Source organism: Colletotrichum karsti (assembly GCF_011947395.1).
Source record: "Colletotrichum karsti strain CkLH20 chromosome Unknown Scaffold22, whole genome shotgun sequence".
Taxonomy (NCBI): domain Eukaryota; kingdom Fungi; phylum Ascomycota; class Sordariomycetes; order Glomerellales; family Glomerellaceae; genus Colletotrichum; species Colletotrichum karsti.
In genome coordinates this window covers 242,370-269,129 of record NW_024065922.1, presented here as the reverse complement: position 1 = coordinate 269,129, position 26,760 = coordinate 242,370, and the positions used below count along the sequence as shown (strand labels likewise).

The 26,760-nt window shown below is 52.1% G+C and overlaps 7 protein-coding genes across 7 annotated transcripts; 2 read left to right on the top strand and 5 right to left on the bottom strand.

Annotated features, from left to right (window-relative positions):
* Positions 1-484: 484 nt before the first annotated feature.
* On the bottom strand, positions 485-915 carry CkaCkLH20_07125 (uncharacterized protein; the record flags this gene model as incomplete). Its single annotated transcript, XM_038889842.1, has 2 exons — positions 485-603; positions 654-915. The coding sequence occupies 2 exons, from the start codon at positions 913-915 to the stop codon at positions 485-487; spliced, it is 381 nt and encodes a 126-aa protein (XP_038744766.1).
* A 7,199-nt stretch (positions 916-8,114) lies between these two features.
* On the top strand, positions 8,115-9,133 carry CkaCkLH20_07124 (NmrA-like family protein; the record flags this gene model as incomplete). The annotated part of the gene is made up of 3 exons (XM_038889841.1): positions 8,115-8,147; positions 8,211-8,630; positions 8,687-9,133. 3 exons carry the CDS (start codon positions 8,115-8,117, stop codon positions 9,131-9,133), a joined length of 900 nt encoding a protein of 299 aa, XP_038744765.1.
* Positions 9,134-9,678: 545 nt separating this feature from the next.
* On the bottom strand, positions 9,679-10,697 carry CkaCkLH20_07123 (putative aldo/keto reductase; the record flags this gene model as incomplete). Its single annotated transcript, XM_038889840.1, has 4 exons — positions 9,679-9,829; positions 9,904-10,112; positions 10,168-10,605; positions 10,659-10,697. The coding sequence occupies 4 exons, from the start codon at positions 10,695-10,697 to the stop codon at positions 9,679-9,681; spliced, it is 837 nt and encodes a 278-aa protein (XP_038744764.1).
* Positions 10,698-11,980: 1,283 nt separating this feature from the next.
* Positions 11,981-13,056, top strand: CkaCkLH20_07122 (uncharacterized protein; the record flags this gene model as incomplete). Its single annotated transcript, XM_038889839.1, has 2 exons — positions 11,981-12,185; positions 12,251-13,056. 2 exons carry the CDS (start codon positions 11,981-11,983, stop codon positions 13,054-13,056), a joined length of 1,011 nt encoding a protein of 336 aa, XP_038744763.1.
* Positions 13,057-13,251: 195 nt separating this feature from the next.
* CkaCkLH20_07121 (uncharacterized protein) lies at positions 13,252-14,031 on the bottom strand (the record flags this gene model as incomplete). Its single annotated transcript, XM_038889838.1, has 1 exon — positions 13,252-14,031. One exon carries the CDS (start codon positions 14,029-14,031, stop codon positions 13,252-13,254), a length of 780 nt encoding a protein of 259 aa, XP_038744762.1.
* A 1,592-nt stretch (positions 14,032-15,623) lies between these two features.
* Positions 15,624-17,010, bottom strand: CkaCkLH20_07120 (uncharacterized protein; the record flags this gene model as incomplete). The annotated part of the gene is made up of 2 exons (XM_038889837.1): positions 15,624-16,844; positions 16,906-17,010. 2 exons carry the CDS (start codon positions 17,008-17,010, stop codon positions 15,624-15,626), a joined length of 1,326 nt encoding a protein of 441 aa, XP_038744761.1.
* Positions 17,011-23,199: 6,189 nt separating this feature from the next.
* CkaCkLH20_07119 (uncharacterized protein) lies at positions 23,200-26,089 on the bottom strand (the record flags this gene model as incomplete). Its single annotated transcript, XM_038889836.1, has 6 exons — positions 23,200-23,297; positions 23,358-23,452; positions 23,505-24,656; positions 24,738-25,025; positions 25,074-25,797; positions 25,990-26,089. 6 exons carry the CDS (start codon positions 26,087-26,089, stop codon positions 23,200-23,202), a joined length of 2,457 nt encoding a protein of 818 aa, XP_038744760.1.
* Between the last annotated feature and the right edge of the window lie 671 nt (positions 26,090-26,760).

The window sequence follows — 26,760 nt, the reverse complement described above, 5'->3', positions numbered from 1 at the left end:
CAAGCGTTGCGCTGACGAGCTCATCAGCTATCAACTTCCTTGCATTGAGGTTAACTCAGCACCCTAAGACTCATTTCTGAGTGTCGATTCAAGATTCAAGCACGATGCTGCACTTTAAGAACCTGTCTATCTACTTTGCTGGCGTTACACTGCATTCAGTATCCATGTTCTTATTGGTATAGGTACCATCAACAATCAGTACCATCAACAATGCTCATCACACGGTAAAGAGGAATCTTGGATATGGCGATTCGAATGAATGAATGAATGAATGGATTATTCTGCCACGAGTTTTCGTGGACGGATTAATGGCTCTGCGCTGGAGCTTAATGAGCGTTTTCTCTCTAACAAATGCAAAAACTCCTGAATATGCCATGCGAACTCGCATATTAGATTCCAAACCCAACGCTTATGCATATGCTCATCATCTGAACAGTTCAGGTTTCCTGGCTACTAAACAATTCGTATGTGCTGATTGATTTTCCTAATCGGTATTGCAATCTACTTGGAAGCTCACGAAGTTGGCATCGCCTGGGTCAGCGCACTGCTTTGGTGTGACAGCCAGTGGTGTTCCCGAACAATTCTCTTCAGTGTACGCGAAGACTAGTAACTGTAAGATTATGATTCTTTCGGGTAAATGTCTCAGGACTTACATTTGCAGTCGACCGTTGCGTCCAGGTTGTTCAGGTAAATACCCTGGACAACAGGTGCGTTGAATGATGGCTGGCACTGGTTGGTCTGACTTTGAGTGATGGTCCAAACGCCAAGGTTGCCTGTGTTGTTTCCGTTTAGGCCACAGCCTTTCTCGCTCCAGATGCGAAAGTCGGTACGATGGGGGTCGTCCCGGCGCATGGGGTTGGCCTCGGCCCCGATGATAAGTGCCGCGGCGGCAACGAACATGGTGGAAGCACGCATTTTTGTAGGAATGGTGGTGCTGAAGGAAGTCTTTGTCGAAATAAGCTTCAAGTATGTTTACTCAACCGATGGTGAGTGGAGTTTGTATGTTGTTGTGAGGGTAAGACAAGTTGGAATGCTGGCGAGATGAGTAGCCAGAAAGGTGGGATGGGAGCAAGCGTGTTTTATACCTAAGTATGGCCTGCCGAGATCCTGTATGGTCCGTTGGAAGGCTTAGAAATGGATAAGGTTTAATGTTGCAATCATACGTTTTTCTGCAGTAGTCGATGGCAAAGTCTTCACCGACAGCTTCCAGGTTCGCCCAAAAAAATAATAATACGAACGATCAGCATAACGAGGATTTAGGTCTCACATAGGTCTCACTCGCATGTATGTACCCGCCATTCACAGCAAACAAAGCTACCGGACATGACGATGCGGTACAACCGAAGTCCTCTAGACCGCTTTGTTGGGACTTCCGAAGAGACCAAAGTTCCGTTGGTTGGCTTTGCTGTTAATGAGAACCTTGATATTGGCCCGCGCCCAAATTGAAGGAGGCTGAATGCTGGAGATGCGACCCACGAAGGGTCCAAAATTCTTCATGGGCCCTTGAAAACACCCCGCAAACCAGGCGGATTGCATGCGTTGATCGACATACTAGGCTCACACGCAGACGTCACCAGCTAGTGGCACATCCTATCGTTGATTTAGGGCGGTTTTTTTGATCGCTCGTATTGCCAGCCGCAAAGCTTGAAAACGGCAGTCCGCGGTACGTAGTTTTGGAACGTCACCTCGTCTGCTGCATCGGTACATGACTGGAGGCGCAGAAATGCTGTACGCTTCTTCCATGCATACATGAGCTTGCAGGTCGGGTTATCCGGCTCGTGATCATGAGCCGACTAATGCAAACTAATCAACTGGCTAAAGAGACCTGAGCGATACCGCTCTTAGTGTGGTCATCTGGCTCCGTCGTTAACATTTGACGAGTAATTCTTTGTCCGAATTCTTCTAATTATAGATCTCCGAGTTGAAACCAATGAGACTGTCTCTATTGGGAGAATGTCATTGTGGAGGACCAACGGCACCAGGTGTTGGTAACGTGCTTCGATTGTAGCACAGCCCTGACTATTTTATTACCGACCCATTTGAGGTGGGCTAAGCAGAAGGCAAATCGAAGGAAGACATCGATTTAGCCAGGATTCTGACTACGGTTTTTTCCTCTCTTAGTGTACGTTTTTTCAGTTCCACTCCAGAATGAAGCGAAGCTGTTGAGGAGGAACAGCGCCACCCTATCGACGTAACGTAGCAAACGGCTTCAGCATGGCAGCAGCATCATCCAAGTACTCACGAAGTAACCTTTTCAAATCTCGTCTTCCAGTCCTTCCTCGTTGTCGGTAGTCATACGAACCGTGACCTCGTTCATCAGTGAGTTGTGCCACGAGGTCGATTGTGTCCACATGAACTTTTCGCATGTTCCAGGAATTTGTCGATTTCGCACAAGCTGCAGTTACTTAGTAACACAGCATCGTAAAATTCCTCGCCTAAAGTCGGAGGGCAAGTGTACACTGCAGCTGGCAATGCTGGAAAGGGTATGCCTGGGTTACGGCACCGAGAGATGCAGCTTTCGTATCACAGGATTTGCCGACATACCGGGCATTGTGGATCTGGCCTGGAGTGAATGTTACCTGGGGCGAACTCATCTCCTTCGTATCCAGAATAGCAGATTGTGTGCACATTGCAAGCAGTATCTGCACATGATGTGGGCGCATGGAATGAGCATTGCCACTGCACCGGCAGGGCCCTCGGGACGAAGCGATTCTAGCTCGTTGGCACCAAATACGGCGTGGATAACTCGGTATCCATCCGATCTGGTTTCTTCCACGGCAGACTGGAGCCTGTACCAACAAGACGCATCTTGGCATCGCGAATGGTGCACACATTGCAGACGCAGGCTTTGGAACAGAGACGGATTTTGCTGAAGTGCTTGCTTCAGAGGAGGAAAGTACATAGATCTCTCATAGATGTGGGTGTTGTAGAAGGTTTTGCGATGCCATTCTAATTGCAGAAGTATGCTACGATTTGGTGAGTCTTCTGAATTTTTAAGGTTGATGTTGGATCGGGTTTGTTTTCGTGCTGTGCCCACTTCGCAAGCACTTCGCCATGCACAATTCCTACAGGAACCGCTTGATTCAAAACAATAGAATTGTCTGCAGTGAAGACAAACGTATTGGATTGTCTGAAACGGTAAGCTTGTTTCCACTTAGCACAATCAAAAAAGTGCATCCCATTTTGACCTGTGATAGGGCTTGTACTGATGTTTAGTCCTCGTTGACCTCGATGATCGCGCCTCGGTAGCGTCCACCTCTCGTTCAATGATCACTGAACGAATTAATAGAGATCCGGGATTGGCTGTGCATTCTACCGCTTGGGAGTAAGAAGGCCACCACGGAAAACAAACTAATATCAAACATTACGAGCCTTCCCTCCCAGAGTCGAAGATGCCGCCCCTCCTTAACCTTCTTTCAATCCCTGAATGCTTCAATCTCCGCTACAATTTCCAAACTTTGAGAACCACAACCCTCCTTTGACCAATTCAAGACCATCTCATTCATCTCACGCTTCGATAGCTGGAAGAGTCGATCGTTGTCACCGCTGATTGTGCAACTGAACCTCAACCTTGAGCTACTTAAGCGTATGGCGATGGTTTCGACATCTCTAATCATCAGCTCGTCTTTCAATTCCCGCAGCGACATTTGCTGGAAGTTAGGTAGAAAACCTAGGTATCGAACGTCATAATCTGGTTCGCGTGAAGAAATGAATTTGTACGTCGTCTCGGGCTGTAGCGTGTTGCCGGATTGCTTTGCGGTGGTTGTTTCCGTGTCAAGAGAAACAAGGCTTCGACTAGTAGAAGCAATCGACGATTCGTTGAGCCTTCCAGTCACAGGTGACGATGGCCGACCTGATAGCTCGGGCAGCGGCTGTTCCTCTTTTTCGGCTTGTGTTAGACTGTTCATTGTGTCGTCTTCTGAGCTTTCTTCGAAGTCCATGAGGTTGACGATTTCGCCTGGCCACTGAGCGAGTGAAGGTCGTTGTTTGAACCAGCGGAGGCCTTCCGGATACAGCTATGAGATCTCAAGCTCATAGCTCTGTCACTTCCGTGAGCTGTCATTGGATTTTGGATTCTTTCTCCGTTGGATGTTTCATTGTTATCGAGACATCGATCTGTCTTCGCTCGTTTGACGGCTCGATTCGCGCGTGATACTTCGTCGATGTCGTCGAAGCCACCTAGACCTGGATACTCGTCGTATGACTCAACGGGTCGCGCCCGCTGAATCAACCAATTGGGTTAGTTCTGGTAACTCCATTTTAGGTATTCTCACTTACTTTGGAAGAGTCCTGCACGTGAGGCTTCACGATTATCTCTTCTTCAAGTGGACTTGGGCGTGGTTTCAAACGACTTCCGGGGTCCCTACCCGCAGCACAAGAACTATTAGCAGAGGAACGATCCCAGTTTCAGCAGATCGTTCGAGTGAAGGGTGAATACATACGGGAACATTGGAGCTTCTGGGGCATTTGGCAGCGCATTTAGCGGCGCATTCATGCTGTTTGTCGCTGTCTCATCACCGATATTGACACCGTTGTCCTGGACGAAACTCTCCAGGTTTCTTTGGGGAGTCATTTCTGTCGACGCAGCTTTTTTCGCTTCTGCGCGCGAATTGCAGACCTGGTTCTTGTTTTTTCGGAGAAACCAGTCCTTCATGGTTATCCTAACACGTACGATTAGTATCGGTATTTGGTATTCATCATTGCCAGTTCTTACCTTCGTTTATGGGCTGGAACAGAATACTGAAGTTTGTTGAAATTCAAAGACGTAATCTCACTCGGCCAGAATCTTGCGCCGTTACCGTTCGTATCCAAGAAGGTATCAACCATTTCTTTCAGGCCATCATCTGGGTCGGCTTGGTCCGTCAGGTCGAGAGAAGACTTGCCATTTTTTGTCTTGAAACCTTTTATGAAGGATCGTATCACGGGACAGAGGCGTTTCCAACGTTCGGGTTCCCCCTTTCCCATATCGCCATAGTACACCCGTCGTCGAAGCTCGATAATGGTACGACCGGCGCCTATTCGCTTGCCGCGTGCCATGGTGTAATGGCTTCCCAATTGAGGATCTACTTGTCACATTCTCTGAGGATGTACCTTTGGGGACTTCACATTATATGGCATTCCAATCACGCCGAAATACGCTTGAAATTGGCTTTTCCCATGCTTTCACCTTTTGACGTGTCACATGCACCTCAACGTCATACATTGCGAACTTTCTCTCTCAATCAGGCGTGTTTGATTCTTTTCGTTCGCAAGAGTCTCACTGTGCACGGAATCCTTGTCGACACACATGCCTGCGCCAAATACCATCAAGGCAACTGAGACCATGAGTGGTTTGATGGCATGCAACAGTGTGCTTTCTTTCATTTTGAGGCGCATCAGTATCCCCATGATGTTTGATTACTGTTTGTTTCTCATCGACCACAAATGACATCTAACTAATGCAATATTCTAACAACTGGCATACAACTTAGGCCATCCACGTAAAGCAAAGAGATATTCAACTTTTAGCGCGCTATGAGTCAAACCTGAGGAAAACATCAAACATAACAATGAATTTATCCAGGCCTGAAAATCATGTCTTATCATGTTCTTCCACTAATAGTAGAAACAATGTGGCTTCCTAGAAAGCTATGATCGAGATACATGCTTTGGTCAACTAGATTTGGCAAGCAGATAGACTAGCCGGGAAAGGCACGGGTGACCATTATTACATGAATTTCTCTGTGTTGTTCTGTATACGAGTAAAAAAGAATCATAATGTAGCCCTCATTTCAGCCTCCATTCTAGTTTGGGCCTATTTCCCCATTATCTCTCTCAGAGCATCTACTTCAGCCTCCTTCCTGGCTAACTTGATCTTGAGCTCATCCCTCTCTTCCTCGACATTCTTCAAAGCAGCCTCCAGTTCTGCGATGCGATCTCTGCCTTTCTGACGATACCGGCGCGCTGCCAGTGTATTGCGTTGTCTTTTGCTGGTAGCCGTAACTTCAGAATCACCTGTCTCCAACTCCTTTTCGCCGGAAGGGCTGATAGTCCGCTTTATGGTTTGCATAGGTTCAGCAATGGCTGAAGCAAGTCCATATGTTGAAAGGCCTTTTCGCATTTGTGTGTGCTCGAATCGGTCGATATCGGGCAAGATGGTTGTATGACTGGTTGCATTCGTATCTCTTGACCGAGTCGTTCTAGATCCCGAGGGCTGGAAGCCTATGTCGCTGTGATAATGACTGGCGTCGTCTAAACACGGCGAAGAACCTAAATTTGAATTTTTAAGGATGTCCTGACCACAGAGAGCAATAAACACACTGTTCATACCTTCAAGCCGGCCTGGCAAAGGGGCGTTGTCGTCGACAAAAAGACCAAGCAGGCTCTCGTCTTGGGCGTGCCTAGATTCCCCATTTACAGTGGCAGTGCTTGTTTGGTTGGGAAATAACGATGACCCTTCTGATTCGAGGTTAGGGTCGAGAGGAATCTGAATACCATGAGGATTGGTATCAACAGTGGCGTCTGGCGAGTCTTCCGGCCAACTGAACATTGGCTCTGCTTCGTTGAGAGTTGACCACCATTGATGGTCTCCAAGGGGGTTCGGGCTCCTTCGGCTGCTGTGGTCGGATGAAACCCTGGCGGCATTGGTCCTCGAGGTGTACAACGGGAGGTGGTTGGGTCGCCATGAACTCAGACTGAGCGCCTCTCCCTAAGAACGGAGAGGCTGCAGATAATAATTGAAAGGGTGTTAACTTGTTTACCGTGGCTATGGCCGACGGATGAGATTCTATTTGGCAAAGTTCTCGTTGGAACGATTTCCCAGAAAACAATTACGCAGGAGAGCTGGATTCGTTAAATTCTCTCGATCAGAAATTTTGCGTTGATGCTGTTCCTGGACACGTAAAAGTTGCTGGGATCAGTGCACGGCCAAGTGAGTCAGGATGGCTCATAATGATGCTCCGTCTTACAGCAACGTGATTGGTCGATGGATGAGCATTCATATCATCAACGACATACTAATGCCATCCAACAATACAAAGTCGAACTCTACGCCAGACGTACCACCCTCAAAGCTTAAGAGATACGACTGACTTAGGGCATCATCGTGCTGCACGCCCCAAGTATATTTGACAAAGCCACTCTCTTCAGACTGTATCGCGAACAATCGCGGTGATAAACTAATGATCCAATTACTTCTGTTACTCCTGAACAATGGTCAGATGGCTCTAGAGTTTCATGAGCTCCCGAGCGCAAAGGCTTATTATTAAATGGCTGTGAGTTGAATAGTTCACCATAGCCGTACACAGAACGGCTCTATCAAAGTAAGGAGGATAACATTCAAAAGCTTGAACACACGACTTCATTCTCAAGCTACAAAGCGTGAGATTTCATAAATACTACAATTCGACGCAGGCGTGGTATCAGCGAGATCTGTATTCCACCGCCTTACGCCATTCGCCTGCGGTCTGCCAAACAAAGCAGCCAGCTCACTCGCACCTAGATATGGTCTGAGAGATGATTGCCTTGCTCTGTATTCTTGAAGTCGTCAGAGAATAAACCGTGTCAACTGTTTAGAATGAGTTCATTAATGAACAGTGAATTCAAAGCTGCACGTGAATACTTACCCGTCCCCACTTGTGAGTTGAGAGACAGAATTGACCTCTGGCTGTATATGCGGGCATGCTGGATGTGCCTTGGGTTTGTATTTCTATGACGTCGATTTCAATTCAGTTTCAGCATCTGTCAATGAGACTCCGACCATATCGGTGAACAGGATCAGTTATGAATTAGTCACCGGAATCAGACTGCTCCCGACGGTAAGGTGGGGGACGGGAATTTAGACTTCGGCCTCGCACTTGGTTCCGGTGGCCGTGAAGGAGATCACTGAGCGGGAACCTGAAGATTGATAATACAGAAGTAGTAATCTGGATTGAGTATCGGCGTGCTGCCGTGCTGGCAGATCATGCGAGATCTCCGGTTATTGCGCGATGGTGCGATTTGAGCGGGGAAACCTTACGGCGCCAGCACGCCGGAATTGCACTTAAATAGCTTGCTCCCAACGATGATATTGACACAACATATTACTCTCCGTCATCGAACAATCAGGAACAAACTACTTTGAACTTACTCTCAATATGTCTGCTATCAAGAAGGTCGCGGTTGTTGGAGTGAGTCTGCCCTCTATTCCAATCGATGCAAGCATGCATATATTAATCAAATGGCATCTTCAGGCTTCCGGAAACCTGGGTCCGAAGGTTGTTGAAGGATTGCTCGAAGGCGGTTTTGAAGTAACGGCGATCAGCAGAAAAGAATCTTCTGCCACTTTCCCACCCGGAGTCAACGTTAAGAAGGTTGACCTTAGTTCGCTTGAGTCTCTTACGGGGGCCTTCAAGGGTCATGACGCCGTTGTCTCCACAGCTGCTACGGCGGCAGCAGGTGGCCAGCAATTACTTATTGATGCTGCTGTTGCGGCACAGGTCAAGCGCTTCATTCCTTCCGAATTCGGAATACACACTCGTGATGCCCGCGGAACCAAAATCGGGGGTCTCTTAGCACCCAAGATCCAGAACACCGACTATCTGATCGAGCTTTCCAAGAAGCACGACTGGTTCAGCTGGACTGGAATCGCAGTTGGTCCCTTTTTTGACTGGGTGGGTTTCATTGATAGTGGTTGTCTGTCTCAAAGAATTCAACTGACGAATAACAGAGCTTCGGCAACGGCTTGCTGGGACTCGATGTCAAGAATAAGACCGCAACAATCTTTGACTCTGGCAACGAGCCATTCTCCCCCTCCTCCCTAGCCTTCATCGGCAAGTCTGTTGCTGGGATGCTCAAAAACCCAGAAGCAACAGCCAACAAGTACATCACAACAGCGTCATTCACAACTTCCCAGCGTGAGCTGTTGAAAATTGTGGAAGAGGAAACCGGATCCACCTTTACCGTCAAGAACGTCAAGACTTCTGACTTGGAGAAGATTGCCGATGAGAAGTTGGCAAAGGGAGACTTCAGCGCTTTTGTTCAACTTCTTCAGCAGTATGTGTTTGGAGATGGAAATGGACATGCTGCGAGGGAAAATGCTGCGGTGACTCTCTTGGGGCTGCAAGAGGAGGATCTGAAGGCGGAGACCAAGAAGGCTCTAGCAGCGCTCAATTAGTGTCAGTTTCACTCTATAGGCGCGCGGTATCGCGGTTAGTACCAATAGTCATTTGAGCGATTACTTCTGGGTACATATGCAATTGTCAAGCTACAGAAGCGGGAGGCCAGTGATGTTGAATGTTCATAGGGGTCGACGGAAGCTATCCCAGTCGATTCCAGCGTCCCCACGAAGTTCTGCCGCTTTCGGCGTATTACGATATGAATTTAACAAGTAGAATAGACTGTGCATGAATGGTGAATACGTCGTTTGTTTCCACTTGAGTCTAAAATATGATGTCTTTGTTTGTTTGAACTTCGACATTGATAAGCAAACGTATCATATACTCATTGACGCCATCATGATGGAGGCCTTCTAATCGTAGAAATCAACCCAACAGCTCGGTGCTGTCTTACAAGATGATACTATACTCGAGCGCTCGCGTTATCACGCTGGAAGTTTGCCCGACATAACATAGTAGATCTCAACCTTTTAAGGCGCATTGGTCGGATCCCTGACATATGTTAGATTTTCGTGGTTAACCATTCGAGACAAGAATCGTTCACTTACCAATCGGTGACGAGTTTCTCGTCTAGGTCATCCATTGCATCCATATCCTCCTTTGAGATTTCAATGTTGGCCACATTGGCATTTTCGATCAGACGCTCCTTGTGCACACTCTTGGGGAGGGTGATCATTTCATGTTGAAGAGACCAGCTGGAGGTACGACCGTCGTCAGTATTCGTCTGCGCTCGATACCGAAATTGGACAATATTTACCGGACAAACAACTGTGCTGCACTGCAGCCATATTTCTTGGCCAGACGGAGGATCGTAGGCTCCTTCATGCGCATGCCCCTGGCCAAGGGCGCGTAAGCCTCGATGGCGATGTTGTGCTTGGCACAAGTTTCTCTGATCTTCGTCTGGGTGTTGAAGGGGTGAACTTCAATCTGGTTGATGACCGGTGCAACACGAGGCTTCGAGGCCATAAGCTCCTCGATCTGGGTGATCGTCAGTCCTTGTTCTCTCAGTCCAGCGGTCATAAATGTGACTTACATGAGCAGAGCCATAGTTGCTGACACCTCCCATCTTGACCTCTCCGTCAGATATGGCATCCTCCAGGGCCCTCCAACTGGTCAGGCGCGCCTCCTTCCCGCCGTAGGGGCTATGAAGAAGTAAGAGATCGACATAGCCAAGACCGGAGATCTCGACGGAGCTCTTGATAGAACTCCGGACCTCATCGTAAGAAGTGCTGCAGCTAGCCAGTTTGGTGGTATAGAAGATATCCTCCCGCTTCAGGCCTTGGGTGTTCTCAGCGCCGGACAGGAAATCGCTAATTGCCTTGCCCGACTCGCGCTCGTTGCGGTACATTTGCGCGCAATCAAATCCGCGGTAGCCAGCAGTCAGAGCCCATGGGATCGTCTTGGTGGCTTCACTTCCTGACATGCAGTACAGACCCAACTGGATCTGGGGGATGGTCTTGCCATTTGCCAGCTGTAGATGTGTCAGTGCTTGCGATCTTTGCCAGGTACAAGATTGAGACTCACAGTGAGCCGGCTGGCCAGAGTGTATTTCGTTGTCGCCATGTCGAAAGACTGTTTTCGCTCAGTTCTCGCTCAACACGGTCTAAAAATCAGGTGAGAAATTTGGCGACTTCGGAGTTGAAAAGACACTCGCAGAAGACGTCGCCCGAGGTCGCGGGCTGCCCCGCCGTGACATCACGCTGAAATGAGGGGCGGTGGTGGGGCATCGGCCGTCCCCGGTTTCGGTCTCCGAAGAATCATGCCGCGAAATCTCCGATGGAGCCCGGCGCAGCACTTTACTCGGACTACATCGCCGACCACTGAGGCTGTAATGTGCCCTTGTGACACCAAATCGGCTCATTTTGAGGTATTTAAGTTGTCGGCGCTCCCACCTTCCGGCCTCAACGATAAAAGACCTCCTCCGGTGGAACCATGGGCGAGACCTGGATTGCAATCGGTACTGCCTGCGCCAAAATGAGCTCCGGCTCGTGCGAGAGGGCGTCCATAAGTAAATGAACTCTCCTTGAGTATTCTGCGAACTGCTTTCTCGGTCATCCATGCGTTTCACTGTCTCAACGCTAAGCTCGTGTTGAAGAGGCTGCTCATTCGTTGTGGTCAATGAGACCATGATTCAGCCAGGCAACAATGATGACTGAATCCTGTACTCACCCGTTCCGATTCGACCCAGCGGGACTTTGCTCGCGATACGAATAATGAGGCCGACCAGCAAAACGCTAATCCATCAAACACAACTTCCAGGTCATTCATTCTACTGTAGCAAACCAAGAAATCTCTTGGAATTGGTTTATTGAATTTCAAGGAATATCAATGAGTCCGTGGTAGGCGGTCATTGGTCAGACATGGGTTCCAGCAATGGCCCACACTTGGACGCGTCTTTGGTCTGGGGTGCTGCCACGATGGCCGCGAGTGGAGATATTCTGCAACGATGGCAATGACCAGAACGCTTCCAGGTTGTGTTGTCGAAGTGCTCGTTCAGTCATTGGCTTCTTCCTATTTGTCGCCAACTTGGACTTGTGCACATTTGCGTGAGAACAAGGCGAGAGAGGGTCCACCGCTCTTCAAACGAAGTGAGCTTTCATTGGTTGCCGAAACTCCCCTGCATATTATCCACAGCCCTTTTCATGACCCAATATTATATACCTTCATCTTCATTGCTCAGTGCCACCTTGAGGACCCCCATTTGATATCATCCGGAGCTGCGTGTTGCGTCCTGACCAGTCTGTTTGACTTCAAAGCCTCGACGATATCGCTACATCGCTTTCGGACGGCAGAACCGCAGCTGTAACTGCCAACTCGGCCGCCGCTGTCCTTCACCGCCTTTCGAGATGGCGTCCGTCGTCGGGTCTGACAGCGGCCTCTCCACCGTCACGCTGTCTAAGAAGTCCATCAGACAAGAGGTGGACGTCGTGGCAGGCGTGACGATGAAGGAGAGGAACAAGCAGAGTCTCACGATCTGTGTTGTGCGTGAAGAGAGCGTGAGGAAGCTGGAAATGGCTTGCAAATACATACGCGGCATGTTTGAACGAGAATGTAAGAACCTCACCACCACCGTAGACTGCGGATCATCAAATACCGTTTCTGACAGCTCATCCAAGCACCCCCGATGGCTTACACAACCGTGGATCGCCTCCAACAAACTATCGACGCGGCTGAGCTCTCGGGCAAGCACCGCGTCTTGAACTTGCTCTTCAGCCCGGAGATCGAGGACGTCACCTTCGACGTGCCCCCTCACTTCAGCCAGCTCAAGGTTCTCCGATGCGCTGATCGCAAGAACACGGGGAAACTCTTCGTGGACGGCTCATCTACCTACAACAACGTCCGCCTCGACAAGTGGCAGGCACACAGGCACAAGAACCATAGCCTCATCATCGGCGATGAGAGAGGCGTCCGGATCAAGCTGAATGACATAGTCAGCCTACCTCACTGGGCGAGATGCCGCAGCAACTTCGACGACTCGGAGCAAAACGAACTCTTCCAGCAATTCGAGAAGCTGTCTGACAAGAGTGGCTGGGACAATATCAAGGGAATTGTCTCAACCATCTTGGGCATCGCCGTCGGGACAGTCAAGTTCGGAGTGAGGTTGAGTGGAGGCGTCGGCGGCATCTACGTCAAGTACACCTTTGGACTCCACGCCCTCGAGTTGGGAGCTGCTGGTGCCAAGGTCACCGCCGTTGCCACGGCAGCAGGCTCGGCTGTTGTTCTTGGAGTGGCCGCTGGAGCAGCGGTATACTTCATACCATGGGAGAGCCTCTTTGCGTGGTTGAAGGGAGCCTTCATCAGCTTCTGGGACAAGATCCGTTCGCTCTGGCAGAAGTTTAAGGGCTGGGTCATGGATCTATTCACGAAGGGATCCGAGGCAGAGCCAGCTGAGCAACAGAAGATGTTGATAAAGATGGCATGAGTTATCGACGGGATTGAGTTTCTTTCTGTTTTCCATTTGTATGGGTTAGATTATTGACGTCGTTGGCATGATGACACGGAACACGGTACAGGAGCTTTCGCTCACTTTTAGAAATTGAGGCAATAGAATGATCATATTATGCAGGCATGAGCCAATTGAGCCTCTCTGAGCTGCTGTGAGAACTCGACGCCGACACTATTGCTTCCCAAAAATATCAAAGAAGACAACTTGCCACCTCAAGCGCTTCTGCCGCATCAACATCTGCCAATCACCCAGCAAGTCGTGGAGGTAATGGATGTTCGCTTTGCGATAGTACTTACGATCTCTGGCCCGGATGAACTTGGGAGTGTTGTCGTAGGCGCGGGTGTACAGAAACGCAATCCACATGACGTCTTCGCCGCCCAAGCCAAACTCATGGGCTTTGTGTCCGAGGTTCTCGAGCACTCGCTCAAAGAAGGCTTTCCAATCGGTCTTTTGGGGCGGATGGGGATTCTCTGCTGTCTTGTCAGCCTCAGGTTTGGTCTCAGTCTCAGTCTCGGTTTTCATCTCAGTCTTGTTGTTCGTCTCAGTCTCGGTCTTCATATGAGATTCGGTCTTCATCTCAGTCTTCATCTCAGTTCCGGTCTCGATCTCAGCCTCGTCCTCCTCGGCATTGTCCTCAGAAGCAGAAGTAGGAGCATGAATAGGAGCAGGGTCGGGAACGCTATACTTCAGCTCGTCGAGGCAGTGCTCAAACACATCAGTGAGCTTGTAAGCGACGTCGTCAAAGGGCTGGAGGAGATCGTAGTACTCCTCCCACGACAAGTCGAGCTTGAAGCGGGAGGGCTTGAGGAAGTTGAGAGCCGCGCGATGAGGGTAGGGGATCAGGATGGGGACCGGGTCGAAGATGAGACCTGGGATGCGGAGGTAGGTTTGGGGGGCGATGTTGTAGGCTTGCTCGGCGGGGAGGTTGTGCTTGGGTTGAGGGGTGGCCATGGTGATGGTTCTGCTTTGGTCAGTTGTGAAATGATTTGGCTGTTGGTTTAGATGATGCGAGTTGCTTGGATTATGAGAGATTACTGGGTTATTTATTGGCTTATGAGAGCATCTAACAATCGCCATGGACAATGAGATTGACATCAAGAACAAGCCTTATCTTATCGATCCAGAACAAAGAGCAACGAGAGGACAGCAGGAACAATGCTCGCAATACCATGGTCCACCCATCAGCTCAACCTCAAAGCGAAGAACCATGAGTCAAAAAGCTTTCTCCGCATGTGAAAGAACCTCCCGCATAGTTGATTCCACACAAAAGACGCTGAAAGCCTCGTCGTGTGATCAACATTGCAAGTCCCCGATACGGTGGTCAGCAGATGTCGTCGGGCATGGGCGTTTTGAAGCGAGCCGCAACCACACGTGGTGTTGAGCTTGGACGCGATAGGTCGCACGGTGGGCCAAGTTGTCCCAGTCCCACGATCAACGACCGAAACGCAATCGACTTATCGTAGTACGGACTGTTAAAGGAGAACGTAAGCCCAGGTTGCAAAACTTTCCACAAACATGTCTCGCCGTTTTAGCAGGAGACAAGTTGGTCACTGTTTTGCAACGCTTGCCGATATGTGCTACTGACTTGGCAGCTTGCGCAACCGCTCTGAGTCTGGTGAGGCACGGAAATCTCATGGCTTGGAGACGATATTTGCTGTACAGCGCGAGCGCAGCCTTTCTGGAGTTCTTTTCCTACAGATTGAGCCCATGATCGTCGTCAGAGTCGGAGTCCGAAGCCAGCGAAGAACGACCCCTACTGCGGCAGACCGAGTTCGAATCGCAGGACGACTGACGGCACGACACGAAATGTCTCTTTGATGCCATTCGCTAACTCGTATCCGTATTGAGCTTTCGACCAGCAGAGATCGACTGGCACGAGCGGCCTCCGCGGCCACCCAAGTTAACGCGCACCGAAGCGCCGAACGAACGATGAACCTGAAGAGGCCAGACGGGACGTCGTTCATCAATATCACGAACAGGGCAAGCAGTCCAACAAAATCGCACGGGAGGATGAACCCCGGAACCCGGCAAAGTCGGCCACCGAACCCTCTGCGCCATCCCGAAAGCGAGACACGGGCCACGGATATCTCGGCCAGACAGTCCACCAGATTAGGCAGAGCCAAAATACCCCGAGATCTGCACGCCAGAGAAGCAAAGGTCCAATTATAATCACTTCGGATGCCTCTCTGAGCGGACCGGTCGACGTGGTGTCGAATCAGACAGCTATCCGGGGCCTCCGCGTCGATGGGTCTGCCCGGATACGAAGGAATGTCATCGTCGTCGGGCACCCTAGGAGACAAGCTTAAAAAGTCGGAAGCGCCCCGCGTGGGCGGGCAGGTTTTTGTTGCACAAGATTTCTCTTTTTCTATGAACGAATATTCTCATTATAACGGGCTAATACAGTTTCCCAATGCTGGCCTCTTGAAAAATTAGAATCCGGGCCGTATGTCATTTCCCAACGCCTCTACAATGCTTTGACAAAACCAGGCAGGGTGGTCTTTTCTTCCACACATGTCTCATTCAACGTTTTTCTATTCGGACGATCACCGCACGGCGATGTTCTTCATGCGACCAGTGGTAGGTACGGGCTTTTCGAGTCTCCAGGCCCAGAGCAGCATATCCTCAGCGGGGAGGAAGACCAGCAGAGCACGGTTGCAGAGGTAGGCCATCAACGCGCAAAAGGTGGCCACAACGGCGTCCAGCAGGTAGTGGTTGGCCGTGCCGACGATGGTGAGAAGGATCCAGCTGGGATAGAAGATACCAAAGGCAAACATGATCCAGCTCTTCCAGCGCTTGCGGTTCTCCTGAACCTCCTTCACCTCGACGTCATCGATATCCAAGGACTTATCCAAATCGTCCTTGAGGAGGTAGTTGCGCAGGCGACCAAAGAGAAGGTTGAGGATGGCAGAGTCGGCGATGAAGACACATCCGATGAGGAACGCGTATCCAAAGTGCATACTCGGCATGGCGGCCAACTTGTTCACGAACTTTCCGCTCATCCAGACACTCTCGGCGTTTTCGAGGTTGACGGTATCAACGAAACCGTACTCGGAAGGCATCAGGCGCGGGGGCGCACAGGGATAGAAGATGAAGATGATGAAGGCAAACCAGTTCAGCAAGGTCATGGTGCGACGGACGGTACAGAAGCGGGCGTGGGTGGGAGCCATGGCATAGTAGTATCCGAGGAAGCCCACGGTGCCGGGGATGTGGATGATGGAGTAACCACGGTTCAGGATGGTCAGCCAGACGCCGCGGAAATCGTCGACCTGGGCGCCCTCGAGAAACCAGTGGGATACGCGCCATTCAACCCAGCGCTCCGGGCCAGTCCTGGTGCCCTCGCCGAAGAAGTTGGCCTCGGCCTCGAGCAGCCACAGGCCGTGTCCCTGAGCAACCTCCCACAAGGACTTGGTGCCGCCGTAGTAGCTCTGGGCAAGGCTTCCGGTCATGCGGTAGAAGAAGAAGGAAATGGCCCAGTAGAACATCTCGACGAGGAAGGGAAACTTTTGGAGGATGCGGGAGTGGACGTATTTGGCGAAGCGACTCGAGTTCGGGGTGGTGACGCGTAGGCAGCCGAAGATGGTGCGGGACTTGGGCGGGTGAGGATCGGTTCGAAGGGGGCTTCCGAGAGAATCGTACTCATCCGAGATTCGGGGGGAGTCGGCGCCGTCGAAGAGAGGCTCGTAGGTGGCACCGCCGCGGCGGAGGATGGAGAAGTTCTTTCGGCGGCTGAACCACAGCGCGGTAGCCATGATGGAGACAATCAGCTAGTGCTGGTGTTAGCATCGCCTTCTGCTGCCACAGTTGGCAGAAGAGTTTGTTTCTTACGATCGGTTCTACCCAGTCCGGTGTCCTCCATGTGTGGACTGCTTTCCAGCCGCCTTCCGGCGTGCCGTAGGGCAGCTTGCCATTTGGGAGCTTTCCGTCGGACATGATGGTGAAGCCTGTGTTTCTCGACACAGAGCGAGTCTCTCCAAGGTTGTCCAAAAATGACCTTTTCCTCACTTTCGGTGGATGTTCAGTTGACCGAGGATTTCAGTTCGCAATTGGAGGTGTCGTGGACGTCGATTGGGGATTTGGTCGCAGATGTTCCTCCGGGTATCTCTGCCGGGTAGTCGTAAGCCTTATTTCCAAACACCTCCCAAATGCCTGTCCGTGCCTTATCGGTAGGTCGTAGGACGATAACCCCAAAAAAGACTGGAATGCCGGCGACGGAATCAGAGACGGAGACACAAGCAGCTTCACGACGGAAAGCAGCAAGCCGGAAGGAGAAAGAAAAAAAAAAGCCCTACGACTCCGGTGCTGATTTTTTTGCGACAAGAGGTAGGAAAGGGGAAGGAGAGAGAGAGATGCGGAAGTGGAAGCGGTAGCGGTAGGCTTCAGGATGCCCTGGGATCCGCCGTTCATTTTAACGGATGGGCCATTTTTTCTGCAGGAGAAATAGCGACTCTAACCAATCCGTCCATCAAGCTTCACTGGGGGGGGAACGGGAGCGTGAGCAGTCGCAAGGCGTCGGTTGAAAAGGTGGGAACACCGAACACGCGGCATCTGGGCGCGATGCCAAGACTTGACGGGTTTCTTCTCTTTTGCGCTTCATCCCTGCGCCTGCTGGAGATTGGAAAGGCACTGCCCGGTGCCCCAGGGAAGGAGCCAAAAGGGTAACAAGTCATGTCGCTCACTCCTTCCACTTGACTGTGGGAGTCTGGGCACTGCGACGCTGCGACATTCCCACTACAGATCATACGGATAGCTTTTCAGCAGTTCTAATGCCCGTTGCGCCTTTCATCATCTTGGTATCTTGATTCCAATTCAGTCTGAGGACCTCTATCCGTACAGCTCTCTAGCTTGAGCCGATAGTCAGCCTCAACTCAATGGGAAAGAGCAAGTTCCTTTTGGGTGGGTGAGGGAGCTCAGGTACGTATCTTTTTGAGCACGCGAGCTACTCTACTTTGGGAAAGGTGTATGTGGGGATCTCAGTTGAGGTGGGTTGGAACCTCAAGGTGGCAGGAGCAGGAGCACCGTTTTTCACCCTCTCTTTCCTGCTGAATTTTTGACATCTTGACTTGAATCGCGACAATCAAAGGCAAGAACAAGAACACCTTCATATAGGCATGCCTTGGCAGGAACCATTGCATGCTCCTACCTCGAGGTCAAAAACTTATCAAATTCAACATTACCGTAATGGAAGGCATCTTGGTCCATCTTCAACCCTTCCACGATAAGATACTCGAGACCTCGTACTTCTTTTTCCATCTGCGCCGTCTTGCCGTTCCAAACCAAAACAACACAGAGAGATACGCGGCTTCCTCCCACTTCCCAAAGAACGGGCTGTTTTAGCTCCTTATCGTCTGCGCCTGAAGCACACTACGCCATCCTCACATTACGACTCTTCTCATATTTCTTTCCGTTTTGCCGATTGAACACGACAGCACCAACATCATCCTCACCAACAAAAACAAAAACCCAACTCTGTCTATTTCTGTCCTTTAACTTCATCATCACCTGCTTCCATCTCGTTGCCAGGTCTTCCCCGCCTCCCGCCAGTATTCCAGCGACCCCGGCAGTCGCTCGCCTCCAATCAACATCCAAGATACCATCACACCTCCATCCAGCATTAGCCATCAAGCTTCAGCATCGCCTCGCTGTCATATGTCTCAGGTACAGCACCAGCACCGTCCATGAGATAGCCTTGGTCCAGTGCTTGTTACTTCTGCGTCCGGGGAACAGCCGTCACCCAGTTCGAACCATCTGTGGCTGTCGCTCGCACTCGCCCCAGACACCTAATCCGAATATCGCCCCCAACCTACGGATACCTCGCCTTATCAACTTGCGCAACCTGCCTTACTACGGCACCTTACGAAGCCGCCACCGACGGTCCTGAACTCTCTTGATCCCATCTACACACTTGTCGCCGCTTCGCTCTCAACTCTATTCAGACTCTGTTCAAACGAAACAGAACCATCCGTCAGAGACGCCGCTTTCCTGCGCAAAAGTCGGATGATATCACTCTGCAGGGCAAACAAGGCCTGTCCAACTACGAAGCCCTCGGGAGCGCGCCGCTACATTTGGCTCCGAACCCCGGTAACCGCCACGGTTCGCAGCAAGCGGTAGCGCCGTCGGTCATGCCCGCCTACGCCTTACAGATACCACCCGAAGAAAATCCTCAATCCCGGTGCATCTCTCGCATCCTAGCCGTGTGGCTCCTCCGAAATTCGATGCCAATGCCGCCCTTCTACCCCTGTGCCTTTTCAGAATCGCCTTGTCAGGCCCGGACGCGCTCGGTCTAGAGAAAGAACGCGCAGAATGTTGTCCAACATCATAACAGCGTTGCGTCAAGTCGCAAAATGCTGGAACGTCCCCAGCCTCGTCAACTCGAGATCGAATCAGATTAGAATCCCGCGCCGATTGCAATGTCCAGAGAAAAACGAGTTGGCAGGCATCCGCCAAGACACAAAGCTGCCACCCAAGACCTCAGAGGATCAGAGGATACCTCCCTGCCTCCGGTTCCTTCACCGCATGCTGAAATGCAACTGGTAACCAACAGAACGAAGAGATCGGCATCATCAACTGACAGCCATGAGATGTGGTGGTCGCAAGCACAGACGCGAGCTAAACTATTCACGACCATGAGGGACGTCTTGTTCGCACGCCGTCCAACGCACCCGAACAGCTGGTCATGACCTTCTTGGTATCCGTAATCGCGTCCAGCGAAACGGAGTCCGTCCGCTGACAGTCAAGTGTCTGCGCTGCTGCAGGAGACAATTACCGCCCGCCAATTTCGGCCCTGTCGACCTCCCAGCCTTCCAGGGCCGTTCCCATCGACATCCCGAGCGATCGGCCACTCATGGCTGCTTCTATCCGAGAAAAGGTGGGTTGCAGCAATACGGCACGCGACCTTTTCTCCGCCGGTTCTCCTGATTTCCTACCAGCCACACGAGGTCACTTGCTGTTCGAGGCTTAACGCAGCCCCTCCAGACTCCAGGCCACCCACCTCACGCCGGGGTGTCGGAGCTTGTCCACCCTCCGTTTTCTTCCATTTCCCAACGGTGGTGGTTGTGCGCCCGGTGAAAATCTTGTCGCTGGAACGGGACCCCATGCTCAAGCCTAGGTTGCACCACTGGCTGACAGGCCGCCAGACTGCCTTCCTGACGACATCAACAGTTGTTTCTGGTCGGCATCCAGCCGTCTTGGCGTTGCAAATTGTCGGCCCTCGGGCACACGCGCTCGCTCATGGACACGTTGAAACCTTTTTCTCCTTTCCGTGGCCCAGAAATCATGCGCAGTCTTGGTATTTCTACCGATACACGACGGAACTCTTTTCCCAACTCAGCACCAGCAAATAAGCCTTCCCGCCGAGAAAGAAGAGGGTTCGGTGGACGAAGTTCCCAGTTTTTGTGTGTCAAGCTTCCCGTCAATCTCGCAGCGTGAAGAGATGTCAGCATCCACAGCAAATCAGACTCCGTCTGCGTCGCAGCTCTCACAGGAACTGATGGAGATCTTCGCCTGTCAATTCCTCCAAGGGTTCCACGTCCCTATGCTTTTCATTGGAAGGCACGCACCAGACCCTTTGACAACCCGCGCATCTGGCTGTTCCCGCGTAATGGAGTGCAATTTGTGGACAGCCAAAGCTTGACGCTTACGGACGCTGCGTACGCCCACATCCCGACCATACTCTTGATCTGCCTGAGGGCTTCTGGATCTCTCGTATTAAACGGCATTGCTTTTGATATGGGAGAAAACAACTTATCTTTGCTGTTCGATCCGAAGCAATTGCACAACTACCGAATACAAGTGTCTGTCCGCAGCTTGGCTGGAACATACCCTTCAACGCCGCATCGGCCTCTAGCTGGCTCAGACGTCATCCAAAGCGCCCATGGTGCTCGGGCGCTTCTCCGACACGTTTAATCGGCAGCACGGCAATCAATCAGTCCTCGTGCCACGTTTCTGAGCATGTTCTAGCTCGGTCACCCAACGCATTACGGCCATTTTTCAATTGGTTGAACGAGGGATTCCGCTTTTCCATGCTGCAAATTCGAGTAAAAGACGTGTCTTGAAGAACAACATGCAGTCTATTCAAGGTTATTGTTCTATCATCCCATCATTCATCAGTCTCGCTGGGAGCTAAAGCCTCTTTTTCGACAGAAGAGACGTTTGGGACGAGCTGGGCACGTTTCACCTTCGTCATGCTGTTCAGCTCAAGTCTTCCGGTGAATGACTTTAATCTAGCCGACTATCTTCCACATCACGATGTAGCCGGTTATTGCGAAGGGTGCCCTGGGCTGCCCAACTTCATCGTAGGGATTGCCATGTGATATGTTGTTCTACGTCATTCTCTTTTTCCCTGGCGCAGTCTGCCAGATGAGGGGTCTGGGGGCATTTGGACCTGCTTCACAACAGTCTGGCAGACGGTGTAACGACCTGAGTTTGCATTTGAAGGGTTCACCCCGGCCGCCAACCTCCTTTCGGAGGAATGCATTCTGCCGCCACTTGTTTCGCAAGCCCACAATCGGGGCAATTGGCTTTCTGTGAACCGCGACTCCGCGGCGCCCGCCCCCCGGGTTTTCAAGTCCACTAAGGAAAACATGTGCCGATGCCGCCGGCCGGTTTGAGTGGGTCCCGCGCCCGAAAGTCCATGCCGAGACGGCGACGGCGCATTACTGGTCACAAGCTCATCGGTTTCCCCCGATGCTGTCAATTTGAGCATTTCGTTCTTCAACAAGACGCTCACAATACACTCTTCCGTAGTAACACACAAATTCCGGAGGCGTGATGAAGCCATACCAACGCCCGCCGGGTAACCATCGACACAGGAACCGGTTGTGGCCAACCCATCCAGTCTCATTATTCGGCACACCACACATACACGATCCGTTCTGCGAGGAACCACTACAACTGAGCTGTAAGCTGATCTGACTGTAAGTTTCTAGGAGGTATGAAATTGGCAGTCGTCAGAAGTCCTCATGTCGGTCTTGGTCAGCCTCAAGCAGGTGAGTTGAGTTGAGCCAGCGCCGAGAAGAGGCCAAACCCTACAAGATAGGGGCTCGTCTTCATCTCTCTACACATCGTTAAACCATATCCGTTAGCGCTCTGGTCACTTGCTGTAAGCCCTGCGCTCGCAATGCTATACATCGGTAATGGGGGTTTTCCGGGTCTTCTCGACGCCGCCCTCGCCATGAGTACCTCATCGCGCTTTATTTGGAATGCAGCTTTGACAGCGTCACGGTACAGCGAAGGAGATGGATCAATAACACGTCTGAAGGAGGACTTTGAAAAACTGCAGGCTTCAGTGCGTGTATGAATGAGTATCTTATGCTTCTGTGATCAGCTAAGTCCCATCTACAACTGTAACGGAACACATTGGTGAAGAAAGATAAAGCTTCTTGGAACGGGCTTGTCGTTGGAGTTTGTTGATCTAGCGACCAGTGTGGTCTGCTGGTCACATGGCTTTTGGTGGATGATTCGATGAGTGACCTGGTTCTGGATGATCGAGTGATTGATTTGGTGGGTGATCTGGTCTATCAAGGCTGTCGGTCGCCTGAGTGAACTTCAGAGTGGTTAATCTTAACTCCTATAGCAGACAAGAGTAACACAGCGAACCAACGAGCTTCAGCTCGTAAAGAGTCAAAGCCGCGTTCAACCTGACGAGGGCGACGGTTTTATACACTACGTACACTTGGCCCCAACAACATCCCTCCCTCTCCGTCCAAAACACACATGGCTACAACAACACACAAGAAGCACCACAGACCATCCCATCAATCGTAACACGTCAACATGACTTGATTAAAAAAGGGCTCCCTCCGACACATCATGATAACAACAGCCAGGAAGAAGCTCATGAGACTCGGAACGAGAAGCGCCTTGGAATATAAATCAAAACCACCCCGATACGTCCCGTCGCTCCCTGAAATAAAGGCCCCCTCCCTTTCCTTGCCTTGATGCAGTACAGTTCCCCCCCAAGAAAGCGCCTTCGAAGTTTTGTCCTACCCCCATTCAATATTGCTAGTACATGATTTCCCAAAGGTCATGGATGTTTTGGTTAGTCTCTTGTTGCCTTGATTCAGAACGGTGTGGTTGGTTTTATGTGTGTGTGTGTGCGTGGGGGCGCAGCCTCTCGACTTTTTAAAAGTAGTACTGTTGCTGAGGCTGCCCGGGTGGGGGTTGGGCTACGAAGTCGAAGTTCATCGTGTCGACGCCCGAGTTCCAGGGATCCGGTGATTCTGCGGCTGGTCAGTTGTGCTGCGAGGGAGAGGGGATGTAGTGAGAAGATGGCTACGCACCCCACCAGATAGATTCGTAAAGGTCCATGGGCGACATGTACGTCGACGGGTCGAGGTTGGCGATGTTGTCCATGCTTACTGGCGGATACGCCATGCTGCTTTTGTCAGCGAATGAGTTCGTCTCTGAGCCAAGGGGGGTCGTCATACTTGGGATTGTATTCTGCCATGGCCGTACCATTCTGCATTTCAGCCATAGCCAATGCAGCGTCCTGGTGAGGATCCATACCGAACGCCTTATTCACACCGTTACCATTGCCGTTGCCGTTGGCTCCCATCGGTCCCATGAGCATCGGGGGCAGCGGTGTCCTCGCCCCGCTCCCGGTACCGCTGGAGTCCGAGTCCTTCTTTTGAGACGTGCCCATGATGGTGCCGTGCTCGTAGATGTTCCGCAGCGCCGTGAGCGCCCTCCACAACGGACCAGACAGCTCGATATCCTTGTCCGTCTTGGGGATGTGCGCCGAGGGCGAGGTGGCCTCTTTCGCCGCCGTCGCGGACAGCGCCGCGATGAGGTCGCCTTGTAGTTGACGCACTTCAGGGCTGTTCTTGGTCTCGCCCAAGATGCCGAGGAGGAGGGCCGAGGACAGACCGTGGTAGGTGAACGCCCAGCTGCGAGTGGGTATGACGGAGAGTTGGTGCATTGCCAGGAACATCTTGACCGTCTCGGCGAGGTTGTGTTGACATTTGTCGGACAGGTGGCGCTTTTGCTCGGGTGTGAGTTTGGTGCAGTCCCTTCGCAACGCGGGACGGCAGCAGACGGAGATGACGAAAGAGGTGTGCAGACGCACGGCGTAGTGCTGGAGGCGGTCGATGGCTGTCTTGCATTGTTCCTTGATGCGAATGTTCGGGGCGACCATGTTGCGGAGGTTCTCGACGGCCTCGCAGTTCTCGACCATTTGCTCGTACGAGACGGTGGTGGCGACGTCCGGGTTCAGTCGGCGTGAGATAATTTCGCAGAGGTGGTACATGGTGTCGAGGTAGCCGTACTCGCCGGCGATGGTGTGGTGGACTGTCGGGATCGGGCAGCAGGGGATGTTGGTCATGGGCGGGCGGTCGAAAGAAAGCGATGTGAGGGTGTCGTGCCATACGCAGGTCCACCACAGCTTGCGGCGGATCATCTCCTTGGACTGGCCATCGTTACGAGCGCTGTCTCTACCATCTGAAGGATTGGGACGGTGAAGGCCGAGGGACTGGGCGAGTCGACATGTAAGACCAAGCAGAGCCCATGATGCCTCGGCCTTCATGTCATTCAGAAGAACGAAGCTGGTTAGTAGCAGTGCTTGGATGGAGTCGAATGTGGGTCTGTCAAAATTTGGGTCCGGTGTCAGTGAGGGGCCCTTCTTTCCGATGGGCGTCGATCAGCTGGGAGGGAGTGTGACTAACCTCAGGAGGAAATTTCCGAGCCTCAAGAAGTGGAAGGATATTTGGATGTATTTTTGCGAGTCTCGCGTGCGGATGTGGTACGGCGAGTCGTGGTACTGTGAGCCGACGGCTAAGAGGGCAAAGAGGATGGCGAGCCATGATGCCGATACCGGCTTGGGCGTTCTCGTCGCGTTGCTGGCGTTGCGTGCCCTGTCTTCGAGATAGACCATAAGTTTGGACTCGAGGTCGTCGATATCAACGACAAATCCCCAAAACTGCTGCGGTGTTTCTTTATATGTGCGGAAGAGTCTGTTCGCCGTTAGCATGTATCCTTGATGTAACGATCACAGAACCCACTTCATGACTTCTCGATCCGAGGGCAACTCCGCGGAGATTTCCCTCGTTAGGCTGTCGAGGTGCTTCGACGACATGAGCGGGAAGGGCGCCGACGTGTCGAGGCCGAGTATGGACCTCATGTCCTGGCGGATGTCGACGCCCTCCTGCAGCTCATTGGCAGCGGACTGCTCACGGAGCAGAGAGGGGATGCTGTTCTGGCCGAGGTAGCGGGTGACGGCCTCGGGGGCCTCGGTTTCATCCACGCTGGCCGCGACTGCTCCGCCCGAAGAGGACGTTGGATTAGTATACGAACCGCTGCCCAAAAAGAAGAACGACGGCATAGGTCCCAAGCCACCGGGGTTGGATGCAGACGGTGCTGAGGCAGAGGCTGAGGCTGCGGAGGCAGAGGCAGAGGACTTACCGATGGCCGTACGCGGCCAGGTCGCGCTGCCGGGTTCCTGCTTTAACGGGGGAGCGCCGGCGGCGGCGTCGGCACCGGGGCCTTCGGGTGAGTGAGGCCTTTTGCGGTTGTTGGCGGTGGCTGTGGTGGAGGTGGCGTTGCCGCCTTGGACGCTGCCGCCCTCGGTGGTGACGGAGCCGGCGGGTTTGTTGTGAGTGCCGTGAGAGCCGTTGCGGTTCGGCTTGTATGAGCACAGTTGAGGGTGTTCGCGCTTGACGCAGTTTTCGCAAGGCTGTTTGTTGTCACATTTCACCTTGCGCTGGCGACAGGGCCAGCATGCTGTGCCTGGGAGGGTGTCAGTTCCTGTGCTATGAGGGATATGATAATGACATAATCGTGAAGCCAATTTGAGTGGCAGCGATGAGACACGTGTGAAAGCGATGATTGTACTGATAGGGCAATGATGAAGGATGAAGACAGGAAGCCGAGGCGATGGCTACTTTGCAGCGTCACTCAAAGGAAGCTCGTCTCACTCACCATAGCGGACCTTGCGATGAGAGTGGATGATGCGGTTGGCCTCCTCGGGAGTCAGGTCGTCGATGGAGACCTGGTCCGGGGTCGTCTGCGACTCAGGCATGATGGACAGTTGAGGACCGTCGAGCTCGCATCAGATGCGGACGGGATGGGCGACTACGGGTGGCGGCGCGGTGATGCTCGGAGGGGGCTGCGCGCGCCGGGAAAGTCTCATCAGAATGAGGTGGGACAGGCGTAAAAAGGTGGAACCCCCTTCCAGGCCCGTCCGTGGCGGTTCACGGGGATCGGAGGGCGCAATGGCACGGGGGTGCGGTCGAACAACAAGAGGTTCGAACGGCGACGGCGACGGCGGTGGGTTTCGCGGGATCTGAATGCGGATGTCGTTCGGTGCTCGCGTGGTGGTGGTAAGGTGGTTGTTCGGGATCCGGATGGCCGGTCGCGCGCGGGCGGGCTTTGGAGGACTGAAGGCGGCGGGCGGCTGGCGGTTAAACCGTTGAGAGCGTGAGCTTGAGCTTCCTGCGCGCGTGTGTGTTTGCCGTTGGACCCTCTCCGCATGTACTGCGTAAAGATATGCGGCTCGTACGTGAGGGGGTGACGGGCACTAAGCCGGGTAAGGTTCTCGAGGTGAGTCCAGTGTATGCGAGTGTGATGTTGAAGAAGTTCGAATGCCGAATGTCCGAGATGACAGCGAGAGGACGTAGCAAGGCGACGAGTAGCCGTAGGTGGTCGACTAAGACTTGAACAAGTCAAGCGGGTAAGAAGGAAAAAGAGCAA